The sequence below is a fragment of the Fusarium pseudograminearum genome, chromosome 4, assembly GCF_000303195.2.
Source record: "Fusarium pseudograminearum CS3096 chromosome 4, whole genome shotgun sequence".
Classification (NCBI taxonomy): Eukaryota; Fungi; Ascomycota; class Sordariomycetes; order Hypocreales; family Nectriaceae; genus Fusarium; species Fusarium pseudograminearum.
The window spans coordinates 6,561,184-6,580,979 of NC_031954.1; the positions used below are offsets into that span (position 1 = coordinate 6,561,184).

Here is a 19,796-nt window from a genome sequence, read left to right on the forward strand (position 1 = left end):
TATAGGAACAGCCCGATGCGGGGGTCGAACCCGCAACCTTGAGATCGCGTACTCGTAAGAGTCTCACGCTCTACCGATTGAGCTAACCGGGCGTGGCTCTTATTATTGAGACGGGTAGTCTTTGATGGGGTCCAAGAAGCTGGCCGTGTCGTATCGTGACGATCTAAACATGAACCTCATGCTAAAATCTTGAGAAACATGGCTCACATTCTTTGTCAAAGGTTCAATTGCGTTGAAAGTCATTTATTGTTCAGTGTTGAGATATATCGTCATGTCCAACACCATGTCATGTCACGTCCAGCCCGTCATCATCCTTTGTACAATATATTTTACATCAATAATACATCCGATTCTCAGCGTCGGCTTCTTCTCTCAACCTCAGATTCATCTTCCAGCTCAGCTTCGACTTCCTCATCCATCTGCTTGGAGATCATTTTCTCCTCCTCTTCCTCCGCCTCCATAATCTCTTGGAGAAGACGGCCCTTCTTGTCCAGCTTGTTCCTTCCACGACGCTCGCGAGGAGCATTCTTCTCACTGGCGCTGATACCGCCGGGACCCATGACAATCTCGACCTTTCTAGGCTTCTTGCCCTGGCCGGCTCGCTTGCCACCGTCATCAGGGCCCTTGCCAGCGCGGACGGTTCGCTGCACTCGTGTCTTGGCTCCCAGAGCCCAAAGGTCACCCCATTTCGACTTGCGGGCATCGTGATATGCCAGCTTACTAAAACTCTTGGGGACCGTCCATCGCTCAAGTCTTCCCTCTGGTGTACACAGGTCAAGTGTGACGTGTCCCTTTCGCTTCAGAGGTGGCATAATCATTCGTGGAAGGCTCTGCATGTCGGGCTTTGCATCCGAGTTTTCGTATCCCTCAAAAGCCTGGTTCGCCGCTTCTTTTCCAGTCACAGGCTTCTCTTTGGAAACACCTCGTCGGATAGCGACGTAACTGAACTCGACCTCACCCTGGTTGTTGGAGCTGTTTCCAAGCATCTTAGTGTAGAACATGGGACGAACGAATCGCTGGCTGAAATGGCAGTAATCCTTGCGACCGGCACTCTTTCCAGGCGTCTGATACATGGGGCACAGACCCTGGTTGGTACAAGGAGCAACAACATATCCAGTTTCCTTTTCACGGTCATAAGCAGGGTTGAAATCTTCGGGGAGAAGCTCAGGCTCTCCAGACTGGGGAAGAAGGAACTGCTTGAGAACTGTGTCACGGACGTGGGCGACGGCCTCAAATCCGCGAGGGTGAGCCTTCTCCAGGACAATCAAGACACCACCATCCTTGTTCAACAGGTTCCAAAGGTTGTTGAGGACGGCTTGTCGGTAGTGGTCTTGTTCTTCCTTGAGGAAAAGATGCGAGGCGACAATAACATCGTAGCTCTTTCGAGCCTGGGGTTTGTCTCCAGCATCCAGACGTTCGCCCTTCATTTCTCCCGAATGTTCATAATCCGGAAGTCTGGGAAGGAAAGTCGTGTTCTCAAGGAACGTCTTGGTGCGGTGTCGCAGACGATCAGAGCCAATAATGACTGAGCGTTTGCCAGGGATCTTGTTTCCCTTGACCTCACCCTTCTCCTTTAACAAATCCCATTCTGCTTTTACAATCTCGTCCCATGCAATCAATCCTGCACCACCAGATCCTGCATCGAGAACACTAATGCCACTGCCGCTCTTGAGCTTGGACTGCAGCCAGTCGCTTCCAACTCGCTTGCGGACCTCTCTGAGGGTGGCCATGACGGAAGCATAGGCTGGGGGCAAGAATCCCGCAAGGAACGCATCACCCTCAATCTCAGTCATGTGTCGCTGGTCTGCCGGGAGACCAACACCGTGCATGTTTCCGTTTCTCTTGGCTGCGGGTGTCGCAGGGGATAAAGGAAGGCCAGGGCCACCAAAGGCAGTCTCGGCAGCGCTCTTGACATGGTCAATGTGCGTTCGCTGCAAAAGATCACGAATGGGCATGATCAGCTCATCCATTGGCAAGGAAATTTCGACAGGGCTATCGTAGAAGCGACCCTCAATAGACAAGGGATGGAAACGGCCAGCTTCGCCAGTTGGTCGCTCGCGTTGATCGTACTCCTCAGGCCATTGTGGTTGTTCCTCCTCCAACTGCTCCATAGCGAGCTCCTCTTCGGCGGCGGCCTTGTTTTCAGCCTCTTGCTGCTCCTTTTGCGAGATCTTAAAGTCATCCGAAAGCTTTTTCAAAGCATCGTACTCTCGCTGACTCCTGGCGACCAAATCGACATAACCTGGGGCCTGGTGTGCTAATTGGTCCATTCCGGGATCTTCCAAATCGGCTTCTGGTTCTGTCTCGCCTGTCTCTTCCACGTTCTCACTGGGTGGGATCTCGTAGGTAATTTCCTCAAACTCGCCATCTTCAAGTTCTCGTAAGAGAGTCCCCTCATTATCTGGTCGTAAAGTCTGCTCCATGTCGGCATGCTCTGGAATACCGACATCCTCAGGTCTTGTCTCACGTAATGGCGCTCCGTACAATCGTTCGTAGACCGCATATTCTTCTTCGTTTAGATATCCTTTAGGAAGGGTATCCCGAAACCTCTGCTTAGCATCCCGGACAATTTGTTCAATTTCTTCTGGTGATGCCGGGGGCTCTGGTTGAGAATCCTGTCGCAAGCATCTTGACGTCGAAAAGGCCTGTGTAATTGCTGCGCTCCTATTGGACTGGGTCTTCAAGAAGGGCGAAATCCGTCTTGTGCGAAGTAAAGGAGTGGAAGAAGAGTAAAATCGAGAAGATACTGCTAAAGAAGAAACATTACACCTCGGGCATGCATTTCGAATTCCTCTGGCTGACAACATTTTCCCTACTGTACAGAATTTAAGTATGGAGATGGAAATTTATCAAACTTCATCTGGACGGTTTTGTCTAAACGCGTTCTCACGTGACTTTAAGTGGCGATTATATTCAACAGCTCGCATTAAAGTGTATGATTAAAGGAAACTGAAGAATGAGATCAGATTATACGTAGCAAAAATGGAAATGATATTCTATAGCTGTGGAATAGCTTCGCCTAGCAAAAGTGTATAGCTACGCCCAAATAAATCCCTGAACCCTTATTAAACGCCATACGCATACCCTACAGAAGCTATTTAATCGCCACCAAGATCCGCCAATGTCTTGAAAGAAGAGCGTGGAGGGGCTCTAGCACCCCCAGCTCCTTGGCCAGAACCCCCGCTGCTTCCGGATGTTGGTTTTCGATGGATGTTGAATGGACTCTTCTCGGCTGACTTGTAGGGATCAAACTGTCATTTCGTTAGCGATTTCCGTGTTACCAAGCTTCTTTATGATTGCCTTACCGAGAGTAATGACACGAAATATAGTCCAAAGAAAGCTATTAAAGCATCAAAGATGCCCTTCAAGTTCCACCTCTTCGACAAGGGAGCCGATCGCGCATCGCCACCTAGTGTTCGACCGGGAGTCTTGAACACATCGCCAGTGACGGGACCGCCGAGCTTCACAGCGTTCTTGATAGCCGCTGTGAGCGCGGGTGGGTTCGCGCCTTTGATGGTCTCGATACAGGCGCCATTCTGGAAGATCTTGAAGGTAGGCATGGCGGAGACGCCCTGGGCTCGCGCAATACCGGATTGGCTATCGACGTTGATTTTGGCAAAGGCAACCTTTTTCGGGCTCGAGTGTTCTTTGGCGAGGGCTTCGAATGTAGGCGCGATCATCTTGCACGGGCCGCACCAGTCGGCATAGACTACAAGATGTTAGTGATCATGAATGTATCCGCGGGGTCTTTCATGCGTACAATCTGCGATGACAACATTAGTGCCTGCGAGGAGACTGCTCCATTCAGACTCGGAGCCGATGCTAATAGGGCCGCTCATGGTTGCGATGTCGTTATTGTTGTAATCGTTTACTCGAGAGGAAAGGCCACATCTGTCGCATAAGTGTTGTTGGCCGTGACGCTGACCAAGCGCGGGAGTGGCATGTACAAGCTGTAAAGGGCAGGCGGTGAGAAAGGCGGACAGATTCTGCCGGACAATAAGACCCACTATCTGAACTTTTTGTTCAGAGTTAGTTTACTTGATATCCATACTATTCGAGCTTATCATTATCAAAAATGTCGTACAGCGAGCGCAACTCCAAGGTCAGTGAACTTAAATAGCATTCTTCCTCAACAATTTTTCTAACATGAAGCAGAAGCGAAAGACCGACCACAATGGTGGAGGGCAGGATCAAAGATCCTTCAAGCCTTCTGCGACTTTCAATCCTACTGAAGGAGGCCGGCCATGGACTCTATCTGTCGCAATTCCCAGCAGTATCCTAACAAAGTATGTAATGAACCGGGAATAGCCACTTCAATCCTAACCAGACCCCAGCCTTGCGACTGCCGACCAGCGAATGACCCAGCCTGCGCGCATTGCTCGTGCTCTCGCCGTCTTCTCTGTCGATGAAGTTGTCGTATTTGACGATTCACATGTCTCTACCCGACCTCGTCAAACAGACCCAAACAGCTACACAGGCGACACCGATCCATGCCACTTCCTTGCGCACATTCTGTCCTTCCTTGAGGCGCCCCCATTCATGCGCAAGACTCTTTTCCCTCTTCACCCTAACCTGCGACTCACTGCCATGTTGCCCAGTCTCGACATGCCGCATCACCCCAACCCTAGAGATTATCTCTCTTACGCCGAGGGAGTTACTGTCACTGGCGCGACTAGTACAGGATCCGGAACCCTTGTTGAATGTGGCTTGGAAAACCCTGTCGAGATTGAGGCAGACATCCCTCCCAAGACGAGAATAACACTCAAGTTCCCCGAGGACGAGAACCAATACCCCGAGCCTGTTCATCCCGCTGCGCCAAGAACTGAGGGTGGCTACTACTGGGGTTATACTGTCAGAAAGGCCAACTCTCTCTCCAAGGTTTTTACCGAGAGCCCCTACGAGAATGGTTATGACGTTAGCATTGGCACATCCGAACGTGGCGTTCCGGCTTCAAAGGCATTCCCGCCAACCAAGAAGGTCAACTTCAGCCATCTTCTCATTGTTTTCGGTGGCCCGCGTGGTATAGAATTCGCGGCCATGAACGACGAAGAGCTTAGCAGCATGGATATTCAGGGCTCCAAAACGAAGGAGCTGTTTGATCACTGGATCAACGTTCTGCCTAACCAGGGCAGTCGAACCATTAGAACGGATGAGGCTGTTTTTATTGCTTTGACTTCATTGCGAGGTATTTGGGATTCTAATTAGGTGATTGGTATAGCAATTGATACCCCTGCTTGAGCTTGCCACCCCCCCGTGCCTTACATTAGAGTTAGTATATCAACCGTTCATGATACATACAAAGCCAAAGTGTCTGCAAATGTACTGTTGTTGTCAGCTGCCTGAACCAAATCTGCGCCATCGCGCTCCACCATGGTTTGAGCTCCAACTGTACTCAATCCCAAAAACTTTAAACCAGTGCTGCGGCCTCGGATACTCAAGATCTTCTCCTGACAGAAGAGTGGTGATTTGTTACTGGCACACGTGTCGTTATAGTTGATGAAGAAAGAATATAGCCCTGCGCCATAGGTTGCAATATTGTTCGAATCAATGATTCTCATTGCCCAGCCCATATTGCATCTAGCATCAGCGTTTCCCCGGCAGTCTTGCTTAAAGTCCGGATCGTAGAGGGAGGGCACAGGTGGGAATGGGTACTGGGCCAAAGGTATAGGTTGAAAGTACGCTTGTTCCGTCTGTGCATGACCGATGTATACGTCTTTAGTGTTGGCGAACTGATACTGGTATAACACGTGGTGTTCTGAACCAGTCGCACTGAGCCAGATGCGACCTCTCTGGGCTTCCACGAGGACACCTCGGCCTGCAAACAGAGCAACTCGTGCATACTGCTGATTCTCCAGATCATGATCTGCGACCCAGAACCAACAGTTTTCTGTAAAGAGTCCCCCGGCAGATTTCGTTACATGGAAGCTCATATAAGCTGCCAGACACCGTGGGTTTATAACATTGGCTCCCTTTATAGCAGGACATTCAGGAACCTGAAGATATGTTCCTGCGAAACCACCGATTCGAGTGTGAACATCCCACATACCTGATGGAGTCTCAGGGCTGTATAGATTGTACTCAATAAGAACAGCACCTGCTGCTGCTCCTCGTGTTGAGATGATAGTGTCAGACCATTCGATCTGACCAACTTCTCCTGGACGACCAACTTGAACAATTGGCCGAGGCTTGTTGATATCTTCAAACTTTTGCCCAGTACCCATGATGATTGATGCAAGAGCTTCGCCAACTATCTTGGCGTCTCGAGGGATATAGACGGTATCTGAGACCATATAATATCCAGCGTCAAGATAAGCGATGAGATTGTTTTCTGCAGTGTACTTGAATAGGTTGTTGAGTGCCTGGGTATCATCGTGAGAAGCATCTCCATACGCTCCATTCGCCTTTGCTGACATGAAGAATTTGCTCGGAACGTTTTCATATTGTGGTTTTGATCGTTCATAGTAGATACCGCGATCGAGAAGACTACCACTTCGAGGTAGCGAGACTGGGTAGAATGCACCCGCATTAAAATTACCCTTCGAATTAGCATAGTGACCCTAATTCTGTTAGTAGTTTTCGCATCAATTCGAGGAACATACCATCACAAAAATAGAATCTTTTCCTGGCTCCAAAGCCGAACGTGCGTGATCAACGCCTTCAGAGTCCAACACAGCGCTTTTCACATTCTGAAACTTGACGTTCTCGAAAGCCAAAGACGCTGAACCACTTGTGGCCTGTGAACTGTTACGAGTCGTGGAAATGGCGATGTCGATATTTTCGAACCAACTGTCAAGCATCGTAATAGAACCAACGCTATACGATGCAGGGTCCATCATGATGCCAACTCGGCAATTTTTGAATACGGCACTCTTGAAAGTCCACCCCCAGTCCCAGGGCATCCAAATCGCAACATCGGCGCCAACAAACCATAGATTTCGTGCTGTGAACTGCTGGTTTCCGAGGACAGTGGCATTTCCACCGCCATGAAAGTATAGGTCGTTGAGGAGACCACCAGATCCTTCTTCGATAAATAGACCCGTGTGTCTGTTTCCGGGAACAGTTGATAGTCTGAACTCACAATTCGTAATTGATGTTGCTTGCGAAGATGGCCAATGAATTCCGATAGCGGGAAACTCAGGGGGGAGAGCGGTCGTGTCCAGGACTAGATTGCGAATCTGACGAAAGAAAACGTTGGTTGAGTTGTATGACAGACTCCCGCCGGACAGATAGGGGTTCGAGTCGATCAACCCGAAACTTTTGGTGGAAAATGACCCAGAGGCTTTTATTACTGGACGGTTGGTAGGATCGCCAATGATTTGGGTGTAGTAGAGATCTATGATCGAATCGCTGATGAGGTACGTTCTGATCTAGTTAGTAACTGCCATTTACCATCAACTTTCCAGTCACTCACCCAGAAGGGATGTAGATAGTCGCTGGCGAAATAGTGCTTCCTCTACAAACGCCAGGAATACATCGAGTACCCGCGCTGATAGCAGCATTAATGGCGTTCGTATCATCGGTCACTGTTCTATCAGTTCAGAAGCGACTGAAAGGATAAGACAACTTACACCCGTCGCCGACGGCACCAAAGTCCTTCACGTTGCGAAACACGCGATACTGAGAGTCAGGGTAGTAGGGAGCAGTGCCACGATGTTCTATCTCCTCGAGCCAGTATTTGCCTCTTACGATACTCGCAAAAGCGAGCAGCAAGAGAACTTTGAGCCCCATGTCAAAGATCTTGTGTAGGCCTGATTGATGAGAAGCTCAAGTTTGAGGTGGGAAATCTTTTTACTAGGAATAACTGCAGCAGCATGAAGCTTGGAAGTAGCAAAGGTAAGCTGTCTAGGACTTTGGCAAAGGGTTGGAAGGAGTATCCCGTGTCTTATGTACTCCTGCCTCTTGATGTCGAGGCTCACAGCCGCACCTTCCCTTCGCGACTGACATATGCGTCACTAATAACACAACATCATACTTTCATCCCATCTTGTCCGCGTATCGAATCAAAATTCACTCATGATCTCCTGAAGTAACCTTCAAAGGTGAAACGAGCCTTGAGCAGTGAGTGAGTGCGTTGCAAAGTACCCCTGGACAGTACATGCATACATGCAAACCCCGCGATGCAGTGTCCAACCTTGAACTCATCATCTGTTTATGCAGTGGTTCAGTTACATCATCACGCAGACACTGAGGAAATTTTCATTAAAATGCTGTCAATATGAAAATGGTTAATGTAAAACCCTCTGAAGGGTAAGTGATTGTATTTGACCATGCGACAATATGTCGCGGCAGTCTTGTTGAAGACCATGCTTTTCTAGTTGAATATCTGACCCTATCCCAAAACGCCTTCCGATACGGCCATAGCCCATGATTATATAGTGTAGTATGGTTTAAGGTGAATAGAGGAGTACAGCGATCTACGTTTAGATCGACGATTGAGTTGAGTCGAGAGCGACTGTCTGGCCGAGGTTGCCGCTGGCCATGGCCTTCTCGCCAGAGCGCTTGCGAAGGACGTTCTCGATAAAGGCCTCACCAGCCTTGTACGAGGAGCGCACAAGAGGGCCACTAGCGCAGTACAAGAAACCCATATCCAGAGCACGCTTGCGCCACATCTCAAACTCATCAGGAGTCACGTACTTCTCTACCTTGAGGTGACGCTTGGTTGGTCGCATGTATTGACCGAATGTGACAACGTCCACATCTGCCTTTCGGAGTTCTGAAAAGGGTTAGCTAAGTTCATATTTTAATGATGGGAGATTTCTTACCCTCAAGCGCAGACATAAGCTCACGCTCCTGCTCACCGAGACCAAGCATCAGACTGGTCTTGGTGATGGGACCATCCTTGCCCATAACATCCTTGACGTGCTTCAGGACAGCCAAACTTTGTCGGAAAGTAGCTCGTCGATCTCGCACGTAAGGAGTGAGGTCCTCGACGGTCTCAACATTGTGTGCATATACATCAAGTCCACTCTCGGCCACAACCTTGACCATATCCAAATCTCCACGAAAGTCACCAGTCAAAGCTTCAACCAGCAATGAAGGCTTCTTCTGCTTAATTCTTCGAATTGTCTCGGCAAAGTGGTGCGCACCACCGTCTGCCAGATCGTCACGGTCGACGCTGGTCAACACAACATAGCCCAGACCCCACCTAGCCAATGCCTCTGCAGTGTTCTCGGGCTCGTGAGGATCCAAGGCAGCAGGGTTTCGGTTTGTCTTGACACTGCAGAAACGACATCCTCGGGTGCATGTATCTCCCATCAGCATGATGGTAGCTGTCGCAGCGTTCTTATCGGAACCACCCCAGCATTCTGAAATGTTGGGGCATCGAGCCTCCTCGCAAACAGTGTGCAGTCCCAATCCTCGCAGATCCTTCTTGATGCTCTTGAAGTTATCGTTACCGGCGGGGATTGGCGTCTTGAGCCATTCTGGCAGTCGTGTGATCGTTCGCTTTTTGCCCTCTGGGCCGACTTCGGCGGTCTTGAGAGAGTAGGCCTCTGCTGCAGACAGTGGTTGGGCGGGAGAAGAGGTACCAAGGAAGTCGTTGAAGTCGGAGACTGTTGTATCCTTGAAATAACTCTTTCTTTGAGGTTTGGCAGGCTCGCTGCCGCTGGGAGGTACAGTGGCGAAAGTTCGGAGGGTGGGAGTTGCGCTCAGCGCTTTGCGGAGAGGGGCATGCGCCCGCTTTAAAGAAGCCAAGGATGCCATTGTGACTTTATGAAGAATATAATCACCTTTCCCTCCCGTGAAAAAGAATAAAAGAAAGGATCTTGGAGGGGTCTTCTAGATATGGAGAAGGGAACTCAACGTTGAGCAAAAGCTGGATGCAGCTTTATTAGATGGAACTCAAAATCGTAGATTCGGGGGCAAAGGCCGATGTGACCCGCATAATCCCGGCCGCCAACCGATATCGTGACCAATGAAAAGACATCGCATTATCCTTATTCAGCTCCATCAACTTTTCTCCAACGGCACGGCGCGGGGACAGAAGAAGAAAAGAATTGCTTACATGCAGGTATCGAGATGAATACTGATAGTAGAGTCTGATTCTGATATCAATTATACCGTATGAAAGCCTGTATCTCCGATCATCGATTGATCTACTTGCTTTATCTCGGTAATGCTGTTGAAAACCTCTCTCCATATCTCGATATAATTTGTACTCCGGACTTTTTCTTACTCCAACAAATTCCTCAGGGTCCTCTGACGCCTTCTTCTCATTAGTCATCGGACGTTGAGTTCCATTCCGAGGAACGAGTCGGCCGGCAATTAAGACAACTCAATTGGAGACATTTCACTTTCACTTTTCCAATTACAAAGGTTGTTGAGGCGTAAAGTCTTATTACTCTCATGCTATCTACTAGCCCATTATGGCTCGTCTCATCATCGTTCATCTTAAAAATCACCAATCCTCCTTTTTTCTTCGTGTAAATCGTATCACAACCCCTTTCCGAATCAAATCAAAGTCATACTCCAAGCTGCAAACCGTCCTCCAGAGGTCAGTGCACATAAGCCAGTGCCTCGGATCACCTGCGCCGTCGTAAAAAAGGGGTATCGCCAAAAAGAGAAGTATAGTAAAAACCAGTTTGTTCAAGAAGCAGAGTTACTGAAATGAACATGTATTGTTTCCGCGTCGCCGACGTCGTCCCCGTCCCTTCGGTCGTCAACTCCCTTTGCGACAGCAGAGTTGAGTGAAGAGATGTTGAGTGATAACAATGGTAAAGAGATCTCCAGCTAGCAGCACGCACCAGCGGTGGCACTAGGATGCTTGCTGCTAGCGAAGAAAGAAGCTTAAATTTTGGAAGCCCGTGTGTGTTGTCAAAGACAGGCGAGATGAAGCGTAAGAAGCAATCAAGCTTCTGTTAAGGCAGAGTTCTTGAACTCATCAAGTGTGAAGCAGACGACAAGTGTCATCCTGCAAATGGTATCGTGGCGTTTCATCATAAAGAAATAGGCCGCGCTGTGGCCAGGGTATAAAGGGTATATGAACAGGCAATGGAAGGTATTGGGGTGTGTCGGCTAGCGTGTAAGCCAACAGTTGCGAGACCCTTGGGAAGAATCGCTTTCCATACAACGCACGCTTACAGAAGAGCGGCAGCGATGGCACCAGCAACACCAACCATGGCGAACTTGCCAACAGTGACGGCAGCTCCGGCGTTCTCGGGGACCTGAGAAGGCTCAGAAGAGCCACCGTTGCTACCAGTGGTACCAGCAGAGGCAGTGGCCTTGGGGGTGGACGCGGGGATGGTGGTGTTGTGAGCAACAGGGAGGAAGGTGGTCTTCTCCTCAACAACAGCAGTGGAGATGATCTCGGCCGAGGTCTCAATAGCAGTGGTGCTCTCGCCAGTGGCGGTGACGGTGCGGACCGTAGAGAGGTAGTAGGTCTTGGTCACGACGGCAGTAGATGTCTGAGTGGTTGTCTCCTGAGCGAGAGCGAGGGTAGGCAGAACAGCCAGGATGAACTTGGAGAAGTGCATTTTGTTGGTTTTGTTGTTATATGAAAGTTGGTGGTTGTGTGTGTAAGTGAGTGCTTTCAAAGCAAACTCGAAATGTTATTGCAAGTGAGTGAGTGATTGGGCTGATCTGTGGGAAAGAACAGTAAGGTGGTTTATATCCAGAGGGCGAGAAGCACAAGATTTGTACCCAGTTGAAGAAATATACGAGCGATAGACTCTGCCAACGAAGTCTGTGGACCGAGAAGAAGTTGTTTCGAAGTGTAGAAGGGTGGCCTGTCAAGTTCGGGGGGGAGGATCCATATGAAATACCACAACGGCGAGGGAAAAGCAAACAACACACAGACAGAAACAGCACAGCACAGGTTAGCTTCTTGTTGCATAACACTTAGAAACCAGAACCCACAGGCCACCCTACCACACCCTTCACCAAGGCCAAGGCCAAGGCGCTGCCAGACCAGAGGTTTGGTGATGGTGGGATGGGAGGGGCGGACTAGGCGGAAGCCCATTAAACTGGTACTGGTAACACGACCGGGCCCCTGCCCCTTGGTCATGTCAGAAGTACCTGTGACCTAAACAGGGCTACTAATGGCCTGTCACGCTCCTCGAGGGAAATTACAGCGCTTCTCTTGACAGGTTCAGGTAGTCTGGCCGAACAAGGCCTGTTAATTAAGCGACTGAGTGCTGAAACTCGGGCTCAGGCCATGTCTATACCAGTCCCTTTATCCAGTCCCTTGTTGTCGCACGTTTTCTCTTTGTGCGCCAGAATCGATATTTGATACTCTGAAGGCACAAAGAGGGTTTCACCGGGGGACATTCACCCTTGTTTCCCATCCCCTAGTTCTTTATGGAGCAACCCAAGGATGAACGGACAGGTGAAAAAACTCTGCAATGTGTGTTCCCGCTGGGCTACCAGTGAGAGACGAGCTGAAAGAAAGGCCTTGACCGGTGGCAATGAAATCACCATGCAGCCCACTAATAAGTGACTGGGAGATGAGGGAATTACAAGAGAATAGAGGGAGAGAAGAAAAAAAAGACGCTGTCTTATTAGTTTGTGTTGATTGTAGGGACCAATTAACAACGGAGTCTGCCTCTTTGGTGGCGCTGCTTGCCGCTACTCAAGGCCACGAGCCGGTAGAACAAGGCGTTGTCGAATAATGAATGAATGAGTGAATGAATTGGTTGGTCATTGTTGTCTCTGACCAATCTTGATGATTGAATGACTCTCATCTCAACTGTGTCGTGACTCGTTGGTGTTGGTGCTGAACTAACTGGAGGGAAATGAAGTTCACTATTCCCATTTCACAAGAAGCCTGGGCGAAAATAAAATTTGCATAATTTCCCTCACCGGTGCAGTTGTCAATTGGTCATTGGTCAGTCACACACATGGGAAGGAAGGAGCCAGGCACACCCGCTTTCTCGGAAGTGGTTCCCAGGTTCCTGCGTCGTTTGTGCCTGGCGCTTACCTTAATTGATCCTTGACTCGCCCTCCATCAGAGACTTGGAGTTCTGGAGAGTCAACAAGACCGTCGATCGCTGTTGTCAACCTTCCTTTTCAACGGCAAAAGCCTGATTAACACGCTAATGTAGGGAGAAAAGTTAAATGAGTTTGTCTTTTTTGGAAGTCTTCCGTAATTACTTCCATGACAACATCTTTTTGAGTCAGAAACCTTTTCAGTACAGTACGTCACAGCCTGCCTCGATGGCTTTGGGCTCGAGTCCCTGTGCTCTGTTCAGACAGAAACGCTTAGGTTTTGTTTTCCGCTTTGTCAGATTTATCCTTTCCATCATCTCGGTCGTCTCCGTCAAACTGAAACTCGCCAATCATCGTCAAACTTATTAACCGTCCTTTAACGAAGATGGCTGGGGTAGAATAAAATGATGGAATAATTAAACCCCGTCAGCTAAGGAATAGAGCCTGGTCTGGCTCTGACTGTCACTGAGTGATCGGCTACCCGCCCCGGATTTGCTCTGGATAACCGCGGCCTTACTCGTGCTACTGTACGCACTCTATTTGCCGTGCATAACTTTGTACTTGTTTATTGTCCAATGCCTTGGTTGTCATTCATTGTTTCTATTTCAAGTCAGCATAGCCATCGCATCACTTACTTGTCTCCTGTTTGGCTGCCCATGACCAATCCTTTCGTCAGGCAAATTGACGTGGCCACGCTGTACGACGCCAACGCAAACAGGATCCAATCCCTAATTGGTGTAGTCTTCTCCCTCGTCATACACGAGGCTTCTTTGGATATTACTGGCGGGTCGTGTGCCTACGCGAAGCGGCAGCTTTCCGTCGCCTACTCTGTACAGAGTACCGCTAATGAGTCGAGCCTTGATCCTGGTTCTGCTGCTCAGCCCTGCAAGGGCGCTTTTGATCCAAGACAAGACAATCCCGTCAACTCTGTTGACGTCAAGCATAGGCTTCTCCGTAGCAACCAGAAACGAGAAACAAAACCATTTCAAAACGGTCGGCAAACAAGCTGGTCGATTAGGAAACATCTCTAAGAACGAGAATACGACCATTCGGTGATGTCAGACCGTAAGTCTTAATTGCTGAGTTATTACCACTCTGTGTTGCTCTCAAGTCCGAGCGAGAGTTGGATGTTTGCAGGAGCCTTCCTTGGAGCTTACATCTGCTGCTGCTGATACGAGGTTACTTTGCATATAGTGATGACGATGCATCACGTTGGGCGCAAACTCTCCCAACAATTCAGACCAACCATCCGGCATTATCGACTTACACTTTAACCTCATACTTGTAGAATTGATGAGTTGAGAACAGAGTTGATGTTGCCATTGTCAACAAAACCGACTAGATACTTGTCACGAGTTGACTTGGTTGACAATCAGCAGTCATCCAGCTGCAACCCAGGCTGCAAGTTTCACTAGCTAGAATGACCTCTCTTCACAACCTGTCGGCCGATTATCTAATCAGACACACATAAAAGCCGTGAAAGTTGGTACAACGGTAATAAGTACACTGAAGATGTGCTGCTATTGAGATGAACTCAGTAGCAAACTTACCCTAGAGCCTCAACAAGATATACTGAAAAACATCCAACCCAAGTTTAGTTGGAATAACTGCGTGTCAGTAATAATCAAATGTTTTTGAGTCAGTTGAGCAGTTGCTTGATTAAATCAAGTAATTAAGCAGATGATTGCAGCTGAATTAATTGAAGCTGTTGATGCTGAAATCAATTTTTAGAACTGCCTAAAAAGTGGAGCACTGACGACGTCTGTCAAAGCTGGCTCGCGACGTCGCCATTGAGCTCCAGCCTCTTCAAACATCAAAATCATCAATCTTTAAACATAATCCGATCTCTGCGCAAACAAAAACGTCACAATACTCGCTATCAACGAAGCGAAAATTGAAAACTACAAACTTGCGCAGTTCAGAGACTTTCTATAACCACATAATCACCGTCGCAAGTGCATCTCATCACAGCACAGCCATGACAGACTCGCCACCACCCACAGAGCCCCGAGCTCGCTCAAAGTCACCCGCTCCCAGAGACAGAGACGATCGAAAGGGTCGCGACGACTCATTCCGCGAAAACAGCGACCGTCGCCAGCGCAGAGACCGTAGTCGGTCGCGCGATCGTAACCAGAACCGCGATCGCAGAGATTCTCCTCCACGCAGACCCAGAGACCGATCAAGGTCGCCAGCGCGAAGACCCAGAGGTTCAGGTGGCTTCAAATGGAAGGGAGAGCGCCGGGACAACGATAGAAATCGCGACTTTCGCAGACGGTCGCCGCAGCGACGCGGGGATCGCGGCGGTGGCAGGGATCGCAATTACCGCCGGGATGACCGTGATGGGGATCGCGCTGGGCGGGACAGGCCACGGGATGGTGACAGAGATCAGCGGAGAGAGAGGAAGGAGAAGAAGGAAGATAAGCCGAAGCCTGCTGTTGCGCAAGGAGGAGGTGAGGAGATGATCATCGTTAACGTCAACGATCGTCTGGGTACAAAGGCTGCCGTGCCCTGCTTGGAGTCAGATACCGTGGGTCAGTTGAAACTCATGGTAGCTGCCCGAATTGGTCGTGACCCTGGTCAGATTATTTTGAAGCGACAGAGCGAGAGGCCATTCAAGGATCACATCACTCTTGGTGATTATGGTATCTCAAACGGTGTGCAGCTGGATCTAGAGATTGACACCCGGGACTGAGAGGGTTCAAGATGATTTCTTGTCATGAATTCAGCTCGGAATTGAAAAAGATTCGATAATGTCCCAGTGTTAGGTGTTGTCTTCTGCATCAAAGGATTAAAATACATAATACAAAACGAGTTCGCATGGGATATTCCAGCTCGAGCTGTGTCACATAACGACCACCAAAGTCAAATTTGTCTCCGTCTTTACAACGTGAAAGAACCAGAACCCTTGAACTGTAACTCCCCCTCACCCAATCTTGATAAAGTAACATATACAGTGAGAATGATATAGTATAGTAGAACATAGCCAATAATAAACTACCATATCGTCAAAGAGGATAAGAAATCCAAATAAAACCTTTGTGTATACCAAGACAACCAAAGACAGCGCCGAATTTTGAGAAGAAGAAAAATGATTTTGATAGAAGAGCAGATATTGGGCTCAGGAGGAAAACATCTTGTTTGCATCCCAATCCATATCGTCGAAGATCGAGTGATAACCTGAATCCTTTTCAACCGCAGTTTGGTGTACGTCAAGTAAACGACTGCCAGGTTTCAAGTCCTCAACGCGTTGCTGAGGTTGGAGAGGCGGGGGGTTGCTAATCTCAATTGACTCATCGAGCTCAAGGTGAGACCCAACTGCAAACTTCAGCCAGTCTGGGGTGTCTTCATAATCATACTCATCAGGCAACCACATAGATCCCTCCATGTTAGGTGATGGCAAAAGGCACATGGACTCTCCAGCGGTAGACGGAACCCTAGAAGAACTAGATTGTACGTGCGACAACCCGCCAGACAATGATATCGTTGCATCCAGGTCGTCCATGGATGGTACTTGAAGCTGTAGCTGGGGTGCATTTGGGGAACGAATAGGCTGTGGGTTTCCGCCATTGTTGGTGGAAAAGTTCGCGTTTGTTGACGGCTGTTGACGGCTCTGCACAGAAAGATAATCATGCAGGGGATGTTGGCTATAGAGTTGTTGGGAATATTGAGGCTGTGTCAAAGACTGCTGGGAGAATTGATCAAATGACTTGTCTCGGAGGCCCCGTTGTGAGGTTTGGCCCAAAGTTTGCGAAAAGAATTGGGATGATGTTTGTGGGATTTGAAGGAATGGCTGTTGCCCACCCGGGTTTTGGTTGGGTAGCCGCAACCCATTATGTGAATGTTGTTGGAAACCATTCGCGACCATTGAACCATTCAGTCTGCTATTGCCCGAGGAAGATGGGTCCGCCATGGAATAAGTCGATTGAGCGACCGCTTGTTGCCTATCTCTCTGAAGCTTGAGGAGGTCGGAAATATATTTGACCGGGGTATCTGGATATATGAATGCAATCGGTTGGTTGTTTGGCTGGTAGACATTGCTTTGCTGGTGTGTAAAAGAGTCTCTAGAGCCCGGTTCTTGGTTCTGTAATTCGCGGGACTCATAAGAGGTGGGCACATTTCCATTAATGAACGACCGAGTCTGTGAAGATGCAGAGGAGGAAGGTCCATTTGTAGTGATGGGCTCGACTTGTTTGTATGGAATCTTCGGATTGGCTGGACGAAGTAATTGGGAGGCTTGTTCTGGAGCAGGTCTGTATGTTGGGTTGTTTTCGGCTGGTGGTGTTGCGCTACGGCGATTGCGTCTTTTCGATGTAGATCTGGGCTTTGTTTTGCGTGGTGCCATATTCCCAGGAGGTGAACTGGGTGGCTTGTCCTGGGAGCAAAAGGTCGTATACAGTATGCACATTTTCTTTGGCTTTGGCTGTTCCGTGTTGTAAGGACACATTGGGCCGTCTAGGTGGCTTTGCATTTCCCTCTTGTCAAATTGGAAATAGCAACGCGTACAAAGAACAACGCCTTTATGCTCAGGATCTGTAAAGTCCGAGTCCTTCCAATTGTGTAACGAAATGCACTTCGAACAATCCCCTTTTGCCTTGGCAAATGGATCTTGGGTCTGACAGCTTGCTAAGTATTTGCGAGACTCGTTCTTTGGATCTATACCACGGACAAAGCCATGATGGTCGATAAGGTGCGCAATGACATGAGACATTTCTAACTTGCGGCCCCAGCAAGCTTGTCTGTCTTCGTTGCTGAATTGGGCTGGATCAAATAGCCAGAATGGACAGATCTCGCCTAAATCCTTGAAAAGCTCATGAGAAAGCACTTTGCTATCGCGATGAGGCGGTAGCTTATTCTGCTTAGTTCCCGGTAGACTGGAACCCCCGGAAACGAGCGGTGATGTCTTGATCCTAGCTTGGTGTTGAGGCACCCGCAAGCCCTCAATCGGCGTCTGCAGAAAACTGCTCTCACCTGGCTGGGTCGTCCTGCGAGGTCCGGATGACAATGATGGAGGACCACGATGAGGCTGGCTGTTGATTCCGGACCTGTTACGCCTGGGAAATGTACGTTTGCTGCTTGCATCGTCGTCCGTGGAATGACTGTTCTGACGTTTTGGCGGTTTCTTTGAACCAGCGGATGTATCGGTACCTGTGACGGACCGAGCCGATTGCTGAAAAGATAGGCCGATGGGTTGAGCATGATGTCCGCTGGCCTGGTGTTTATGTGAGGTGGCGGGGAAAGGTGAGCGGCTATGAGAAGCCAACGTGCTTGAAGAGCGTTCTCTGGAATATCCATTGCCATCATAATATCTTGTATTTTGATTGGGAGCAGCCGAAAACTGTTGAAGAGATTGAACTGAAGTTGCAGACTTGTTAAGCAGTTGCTCATTGATTGAGGTTGTGGAAACATTTGATGCTGTTGGTTTTCGAAGGCCTAGAGCCGTATTGTTGGGAGACTTTGCTGGCTGGATAGGCGATGGCTTAAACACATCATCTACGTGAACTAGAATCTTCTGATTCTTGCGCTTCCGTTGGGGTAGCGACTGTGAGTTGATATATATGTTTTGAGCAGGCTGAGAGTTATCCTGTCGTTGGAGCCATTGCTGGACTGATACATCGTTTTCGCGAAGTAGGTTGCGCTCGTCCTCTTCCAACTCCCATGGGCTAGAATCAACCTGCTTCCATTGCTCATGACCGCCGAGGATGATATCGTCAGGGCCATCGATATTCTGACACAGGTTCCCACCACTTGAACGCTGATCCGGCATTGCGTCCATGGTAATCCCTGGTCAGGCCAAAGGCCTCTCCCAATAATGTTGTAGCGTTACTGAGAGGCGTTTTTTAGTATCGCCCCGCTTCAAGATGAACGACGGGGATGGCTAGATGGGTATTGGACTTGATGAGCTGAATATTAATAAAGAATGGTGGCGAAAGGTTGGAGATGTCTGAGGCTTTGAGCAAACTAAAGGATAGGGAAAGGAGTTGCAAGGCGCAATAGACCAAAAGAAGAGGACAAGCAATTGATTTGTACATAGGTTGGTAACACATCGCAAAGGTATTTTTGTACCGAATAAGGCTGTAGAGGACTATGATGATTGGTAGTGGGAGGTTGAAAAAGGCGATCTTCCACCAAAACTACTCATTTTCAACCCCCCAGCGAGACGTGGCCTGGAAATTCAATACGTGTCAATTCATTTTTAATGAGACAACTTGAGCTCAAAGTGCTATGAGAGACCGAGAGACAGTGAATTTTGAGCCAGCGAAGAAGAGGACGAGTTTTTGGAAGGGGGAAGCTGGTATGAAAGGATGATATGGTGGTTGCCCGTGGTTCGCCCGATTTCATAGGCGTCGACACATTGGGAAGGAGGGGCTCGCATGGAACGCCTGCCCGGTCTGCCCGTGTACCTAGCTAGGTACGTACCCCCTATCTAACTCTTCATTGTGGAAGGAGACACCAAGAATGGTTAAAGATGAGTCAGATTGGGCGCCGATAAAAGAGAGCGTGTCGATATTTGGGTAGTTCTCATGTCACACTTGATTTTTACAATAGTTGTCCACCAATCTGTGTTCTTAAGCACTGGGGCGTTGGTGCATAAACAATCGAGGCAAAGACTCGGGGCCAATGGATTCTTTTTAAAGTTGGATCAATGGTAGCGGGCCGTTCACTGACAGTTAGGAACTCATCCTGCAAAGCTACGTGGGATGACCTGCATTTCCATGCTTGAGTCCATTGACTTCGGCACCGATGCCCTATGGATCTTGACAGGTTATTGTGGCTTACGCCCTTGTCCCTGGGACCAAGGGTATATCTATCAAACAGATGTAACATTGTTCGGTATTGAGATGGCTATGAGGGAAGAGGAAGCATGAGGAGCACAG

General features: G+C 48.9%; 9 protein-coding genes across 9 annotated transcripts, besides 1 other annotated feature; 2 read left to right on the forward strand and 7 right to left on the reverse strand.

Annotated features, from left to right (window-relative positions):
- Positions 1-353: 353 nt before the first annotated feature.
- Positions 354-2,807, reverse strand: FPSE_07988 (uncharacterized protein; the record flags this gene model as incomplete). Its single annotated transcript, XM_009261106.1, has 1 exon — positions 354-2,807. One exon carries the CDS (start codon positions 2,805-2,807, stop codon positions 354-356), a length of 2,454 nt encoding a protein of 817 aa, XP_009259381.1.
- A 291-nt stretch (positions 2,808-3,098) lies between these two features.
- On the reverse strand, positions 3,099-3,839 carry FPSE_07987 (uncharacterized protein; the record flags this gene model as incomplete). Its single annotated transcript, XM_009261105.1, has 3 exons — positions 3,099-3,251; positions 3,306-3,709; positions 3,761-3,839. The coding sequence occupies 3 exons, from the start codon at positions 3,837-3,839 to the stop codon at positions 3,099-3,101; spliced, it is 636 nt and encodes a 211-aa protein (XP_009259380.1).
- Positions 3,840-4,075: 236 nt separating this feature from the next.
- FPSE_07986 (uncharacterized protein) lies at positions 4,076-5,205 on the forward strand (the record flags this gene model as incomplete). The annotated part of the gene is made up of 3 exons (XM_009261104.1): positions 4,076-4,102; positions 4,156-4,286; positions 4,335-5,205. The coding sequence occupies 3 exons, from the start codon at positions 4,076-4,078 to the stop codon at positions 5,203-5,205; spliced, it is 1,029 nt and encodes a 342-aa protein (XP_009259379.1).
- Positions 5,206-5,285: 80 nt separating this feature from the next.
- Positions 5,286-7,728, reverse strand: FPSE_07985 (uncharacterized protein; the record flags this gene model as incomplete). Its single annotated transcript, XM_009261103.1, has 4 exons — positions 5,286-6,557; positions 6,600-7,362; positions 7,412-7,523; positions 7,569-7,728. 4 exons carry the CDS (start codon positions 7,726-7,728, stop codon positions 5,286-5,288), a joined length of 2,307 nt encoding a protein of 768 aa, XP_009259378.1.
- Positions 7,729-8,420: 692 nt separating this feature from the next.
- On the reverse strand, positions 8,421-9,702 carry FPSE_07984 (uncharacterized protein; the record flags this gene model as incomplete). The annotated part of the gene is made up of 2 exons (XM_009261102.1): positions 8,421-8,713; positions 8,763-9,702. 2 exons carry the CDS (start codon positions 9,700-9,702, stop codon positions 8,421-8,423), a joined length of 1,233 nt encoding a protein of 410 aa, XP_009259377.1.
- Positions 9,703-11,075: 1,373 nt separating this feature from the next.
- Positions 11,076-11,471, reverse strand: FPSE_07983 (uncharacterized protein; the record flags this gene model as incomplete). Its single annotated transcript, XM_009261101.1, has 1 exon — positions 11,076-11,471. One exon carries the CDS (start codon positions 11,469-11,471, stop codon positions 11,076-11,078), a length of 396 nt encoding a protein of 131 aa, XP_009259376.1.
- Positions 11,472-12,603: 1,132 nt separating this feature from the next.
- Positions 12,604-12,626: a microsatellite.
- An 886-nt stretch (positions 12,627-13,512) lies between these two features.
- FPSE_07982 (uncharacterized protein) lies at positions 13,513-14,244 on the reverse strand (the record flags this gene model as incomplete). Its single annotated transcript, XM_009261100.1, has 4 exons — positions 13,513-13,521; positions 13,557-13,649; positions 13,722-13,848; positions 14,189-14,244. The coding sequence occupies 4 exons, from the start codon at positions 14,242-14,244 to the stop codon at positions 13,513-13,515; spliced, it is 285 nt and encodes a 94-aa protein (XP_009259375.1).
- A 655-nt stretch (positions 14,245-14,899) lies between these two features.
- On the forward strand, positions 14,900-15,613 carry FPSE_07981 (uncharacterized protein; the record flags this gene model as incomplete). Its single annotated transcript, XM_009261099.1, has 1 exon — positions 14,900-15,613. One exon carries the CDS (start codon positions 14,900-14,902, stop codon positions 15,611-15,613), a length of 714 nt encoding a protein of 237 aa, XP_009259374.1.
- Positions 15,614-16,039: 426 nt separating this feature from the next.
- On the reverse strand, positions 16,040-18,694 carry FPSE_07980 (uncharacterized protein; the record flags this gene model as incomplete). Its single annotated transcript, XM_009261098.1, has 1 exon — positions 16,040-18,694. The coding sequence occupies one exon, from the start codon at positions 18,692-18,694 to the stop codon at positions 16,040-16,042; it is 2,655 nt and encodes an 884-aa protein (XP_009259373.1).
- Positions 18,695-19,796: the final 1,102 nt, after the last annotated feature.